This window comes from Rosa chinensis, chromosome 3, assembly GCF_002994745.2.
Source record: "Rosa chinensis cultivar Old Blush chromosome 3, RchiOBHm-V2, whole genome shotgun sequence".
In the NCBI taxonomy this organism is placed as follows: Eukaryota; Viridiplantae; Streptophyta; class Magnoliopsida; order Rosales; family Rosaceae; genus Rosa; species Rosa chinensis.
In genome coordinates, this window is record NC_037090.1 from 6401801 (window position 1) to 6407602 (window position 5802).

A 5802-nucleotide genomic window follows, 5' to 3' on the forward strand; every position below is an offset into this window, starting at 1 on the left:
ACATGGTGCAAGAACAAAGTTTTTAAAACATTTAAATTTCACCGGCAATTCATAAAGTACCAAATAGCGGTTAAATATTTACTCATAAGGATTTTAAAGATATTTTAAAAATAAGTTTGAAACCTAATCAAACTAAGAGGCTCATCCCCATATCACTGTTGATTTAAATATGGCTCAAATATGATCGGGTTAGGATCATCTGATCCCGATCTGGGTTGGTTTGGTTCCACACGACTTCTCCATGGTGCAACGAAGATGGTTTTTTTTGCAGGGTTTGTTTTCGATCTGGGATGACAGGTCTCCTAGGCGCGATGACGGATCGTTGGCGGTGGGGCGGCTCTGTGCAGGATCCGGCGACAGTGGCTATTGTGGGGTTGGGCCAAGCCCAGCTGGTAGTCTGTGGGTTTCTTGTTCCCTCTATTGTTGCTTGGGCTTGGGTCCTTCTTTTGGGCCCGGCCTTAGTTAGTTATGTTATTTTTTATTTACTCTAGTTTATTTTGGTCGCACCTTTAGCGTGAAATAAGAGTCTACACTTATTGTGTAAGACTGCTAGGGCCTTGTGCGAGGATATGCACTCCATGTGCCTTATATGCTCTAGGTTGGCAGCGTATTAGTTGCTTTGTGAAATGGTCGCTACCGCCTAGTGACAGGATGAAACTAAGTGTCGTCGGATTTATCATCTGGCGGCAACATAGTAGGAAAACTGTGTTAAAGCTGGTAATTATGCTATGTTGTACTCGTGTTACATATCGAGTTATCTTTCCGTTATGTCACTACTATTTCAAAGCAAATGGAGCTACCAGTAGGGCGCTCTTTGCTAGTTGATGCTTGTTAGAATACAAGTATTGTGTAGAGATTCCTGATATTATTTTGAGACATACTCTAGTTGCTTATTGTAATAAGGGGTTTAGATTCAATGTCCCCCTTGTATTCGACAGTTTTATTAATCAAGGCTTGAGGGAAACTGCACCGGCCCTTCATTCAACAAAAATAAAAAAAAATATGGCTCAAATATGGATGAAGTCAAACTATGAAAATTTCAACTTGTTTTGTAAATATTTGAAACCTTGGTTAGTAGTTAGTAACCATTGCCTTACTCAAACGGCTCATCTTATGTGCTTAGAAATCCTGATAAACAACAGATAAAAACTCATAATTTTCCATCGCCTGCAGACAGTACACCAGCTTACCATCACTTCATACAGAACATTAACTAATGACCAACTAATATATATCTACCGGTCTCCACAAGCCTATAAATTGGTAGCACTTACATCTAACAAATTTGACCAATCAGAAGCTACCCTCTCTACAAACCACCAGAGCCACTTCCTGATCCTCCAAGTGTTAGAACCAGACCTTGAAAATCATTTCGGTGATTAGGTTCTCTGACTAAAGATGAAGCATTAACTCCTGAAAATGGCCGAGCTACCTGAGGTTGTCTGAGGCCTAGACTAGACCCTGGTAGGGGATTCGTCATTGGCTGCTCGGCTAGCTTTGAGGAGGATGGCTCTGCATGATTTGAGTTTGCAAAGGGTTGTGTCACAGCATTGGCTATTTGACTTTGTGGAACAATTGACCCTCTTCCAATGACTCCAGGTCCCAGATTGCCAGTTTGACTTGTTAAAGATGAAGAATTTTGTGGAAGAATTGACATTCTTGGGACGATCCCAGCTCCCTGATTTGTCAAAATTGTGCGAGCAAGCTAAGTACATTTCTTTGCCTCTACGTTAAAGAATTCAGTGCCAGTTTTGCAACATAGTTAGAAATTTGAAGCTTACCGGTGCAAATAAGACCCCTCTATATATATTTCCGTTAACAGTTGCAGTCATTAGGAAACCGGAGTCAAATGCTCCATCAACTTTGCCATGGACCTCAGCACCAATCTAAACACAAGAAAAAAAAAGGCCAATATGAAGCTCAAAAATAGGAAATAGCAGAGTACAAACTAGCAATAGACGATAAACCTAAAAAGAAATGCATACCGGGTTCTGCATAGGCCCTGCAGCTTGAAAGTGCATGCTTGGTCTACCATGAAGATACTGTTCTCGTCTCGCTTTCATTTGATGTGCTCCTAACAAGTGGCTAAGTTCCTCTGGAGTTCTTTGCGTGGAAATTCTGAGATCTTTGGCTGGAATTTCTAAGATCTTTATGTTTGGACTCTGATTTAATTGCTTAAAGATATGAAAACCTTTAGAAGGTGGGGCAGAATCTTCAAGTTTGGGAGTTGGGGTCTGTTGCTGTTCTTGGTCTGAGTGAGATGATGATGAATGCTGGGACAGAGATAGAGAATGCTCTTCTTGTTCTGATTCAACATCCCATGGTTTCGAAGTGGTACTTCTTCTCCTTTTTGGATGCTGAGTATCTACAATGATACTATAAAATCATCAGCAATGACTTCTTCATGTATACCCAGATGCAGAAAATGAACTTTTATTCAAATACAAACCTGATTTTAAAGAGGTTCGCTTTGTTTCTGATTCTGATCTCTTGGATGTCTGTCTTACTACTACAGGATTCCCCATAAGCATAGGTTTCACATTCTGCTCAAGAATTTACAAAAACACTCCCATTTATAATAGGAACATAAAGATGGATAAAGAAACTGGATTGTTATAACAAGTTCTGTACCGTGTTAAATTCAGCTCCCCTAGAGAACCTTCTCCTCTCTTGGTTTAAATGGCTTCCAAAAATTTTGCACATAGGAACATTGTGACACTCATTTGGCAGTTCTGTTCCAAGCTGCAACACCAACAACTCATCGAGAGGACGATCATCCTCCCCACACCTACAGGTTAATACCAGCACATTAAGATGGAACTCAACTATATGCACTCATGAGGGTACAGGGACTTGGAAGTAAATATGTAACAAAACCATGGCTACCCATGGCTAATTACCCTCCATAGACAGCAATGTCAGAGTCGGTAACAACAGCAGTGTGAGAGAACCTCCCTTGTGGCAGTTGGCCACATACATCGAGTTGGGTCCATGAACAAGTACTTGAGTCCAGGACCCATGCATCATTGTAGTACCGTTTGTGTCCAACCCCTCCAATGACATAGACCTGCATTTTTTTTTTTCAGAGGTCAAGGACTTTCTCGTTTGAGATTTAACACTCAGAATGTGAAACTCTAACTAGACTTGATATTTAAATCAGGGTGACACTAATCGTTTTTTTTTTTTTGTTCTTTGTTAAATACAGTAATCTCATCCAAATCTGACATGGTGGTCCATTTAAAATGCTCAGAAAAGAGAGCATTCTCATATCTTGATCTGTATGAATAAGATGAAATTAGTCATTTTCAATCTTTCATGCAACGCCTATATGTTTATGCCTATTTACCATAAGTGGTAGTATTACTTACCTTTGTGCCAATACTCACAGCTGCATGACCAGCCCTGCCACCGGGTGAAGATCCTTGAACAGCCAACTGTTCCAAAACAATCACATAAACCTCAATTCACTCAAATTATTCAGAACATGTACAAACTAAGATCATTCTAAATTGAAATTTAAAAAAAAAAAAAACATACCCTTGACCAAGTCATTGTGTCCATGTCAAGCATATCAACATCACCATAATACCTATCACCACGGTCACCACCGTACACAAGCATCTTCTTTCCTATTGCAATAGCACTATGACTGTCTCTAGGAACAGGAATATCACCCTTCACCTCAGGGGAAGTCCATCTCATGGTTTTGAGGTCTAGAACATGCAGATCATTCAAGCTTTGACCTTCTCCACTTCCCCCAAAAACCACTAATTCTTCATCATCCACAAGCGTGGCAGAATGACTTTCTCGGGGCGAAGGTGGAGTTCCGCCACATTCTGGTCGAGTCCATTCTTTCGTCATCAGATTTAAAATGTGAAGATCATTACACTTCTTGGAGCCACTTGTACCCCCAAAAACTATCATATTATTACCCAGAACAACAGTACTGTGGCTATCCCTAGGACCAGGCCCTTTACCAGTTGTTACAAGAGTGTTCCAGGCCATCGTTTCATAATTAAGCACAAGAACATCACTGTAATGCATACCTCCAGAACATCCCTATATTTAAAAGACAAAAATATAACTTCCAAAGTTCAACACATTAACACAAGAAATTTCATCCCAGAATTAAGAAAACAGCTTAAACCATCAATAATTTATGCAAGGATAATTTTCAAATTAAATAATTAAAACAAAAACATATTAACCAATTTGAATATGAAATATGGAATATTTGAAAATAAAAGAAGATACTAAAGAAAGCAGGTGCTATCACCTACATTTTACTGTCCTACTAATTGGAGAAACATAAACAAACAACAACAGGTAGTCAAAGTTCAAAAAGCATTCTCAAACCAAAATTAAAGAAGGTAGATAAAAGGAAAGAACAATAGCTAGTTGAAGAAAAGTTGGTTTGGCATTAACCAAGTATAAACCATATTGCATATAACAAGAAAGAATCAGAGCTGCACTAAACAACAGGGTAAGGTAAGCATTCCACATGCATCCCCAAAAAAAAGAAAAAAGAACTAGCTTTACCACCATAAACTTGACACAAAAAACAAGTTTATAGCATGAGAACTTCAGAGGAAACAATCAAACTAATTCATGTATATTCATAAATCCATGAAAATTTAAGGGAAATTTATACAGGTTAAAGTTAAGGGAAAGAAGCAAGATTTACACATACCCCAAAAACATACATATTCCCTTGAAAATAACAAGCAGAGTGCCCCCATCTTTCAGAAGGATTGAATCCCACAAGCTTTGGGTAGAGCCACATTGCCTTCTTCCTGGTAGCTTCTTCACCTCCCAAAGACCCCATTATCTCTCTGTATTTCTCTCCTCTCTTAAGAACTCTGAACCAACTCTAGCAGGTATATATAACTGGAGCACAGTGTTTTCTATGACAAAGGATGTGAGTGAAAATAAGAGGGAGATGGAGAGAGAGAAAAAGGGTCAAAAGGACATTAATAGGCCAAGGGATCTATCATACATCAGTGTCAATAGACATGAAAAGATGGGCGCTTTCAAGTCCAAATCACTGTGGCAACAAACATCAGCAACACACCTTGAAACAAAAAAGAAAGTAGATTTCTTTTCATGGGTTAGGTTAATCTATGAAGCGATTAGAAATAACATTCAGTAGTGGATTGAAGTATGGTTTGGAGAATATCAACCTAGTGGTGTAAAATCATGGAAATCTGACTGTGAAGTAATTACCAGAGAGGGAGGGACAGAGTGTGAGAGGTTTAACCTACTTGTTTCTTGGTACATTTTTGTGTTTATACAAGTGTCTACTCAGTTTACACACTTGTCCAGCACAAAATGATGGAGTGTGGGTGTGGTTGAAATGATGGTGAGGTGGTTTGGGTTAATTCAGGCATTTTATTATCAAACAGCATATAGGCAATGGAGAAAAGCAGCGGAGAAAGCTTTGGTTTTCCATTCCATGCTGTGTTTTAGGGTCCTGTGCTTTAGTATAAAACTCACATGGGTTTTCTCTGTTTCTTCCCTCCTTTTTCCAGTGTGATAAGATATTGGGATTGATGGCAGTGGATCTCTCTCTCTCTCTCTCTCTCGCATTCTCACTTCTGGTTCTCTCCCTTCCACAAAACTAAATCAAATCACCGTATACAATTTTCAAGGTGGGTTATTAATGCCCATCTAGAAATGTCGCTTCTCAAGGGTCTTTGGGGAAAGTGTGGGTCTTCGTGGTATGGAAATTCTTTTTAGTTTTGGGGAAATGGGATGGTTTTGGTTTTTACTTCAAAAGATTGAGTGTCTTCTTGAAAATTGACC

At 39.2% G+C, this 5802-nt stretch overlaps 1 protein-coding gene across 1 annotated transcript; it reads right to left on the bottom strand.

The window, feature by feature from the left end:
- Window positions 1–1060: 1060 nt before the first annotated feature.
- LOC112193761 lies at window positions 1061–5055 on the bottom strand. Its single transcript, XM_024333989.2, has 9 exons — window positions 4691–5055; window positions 3538–4059; window positions 3369–3434; window positions 2901–3067; window positions 2632–2788; window positions 2450–2543; window positions 1986–2365; window positions 1782–1886; window positions 1061–1678 (listed from the first exon to the last, which is right to left on the bottom strand). The coding sequence occupies exons 1-9, from the start codon at window positions 4823–4825 to the stop codon at window positions 1310–1312; spliced, it is 1995 nt and encodes a 664-aa protein (XP_024189757.1). The 5' UTR covers window positions 4826–5055; the 3' UTR covers window positions 1061–1309.
- Window positions 5056–5802: the final 747 nt, after the last annotated feature.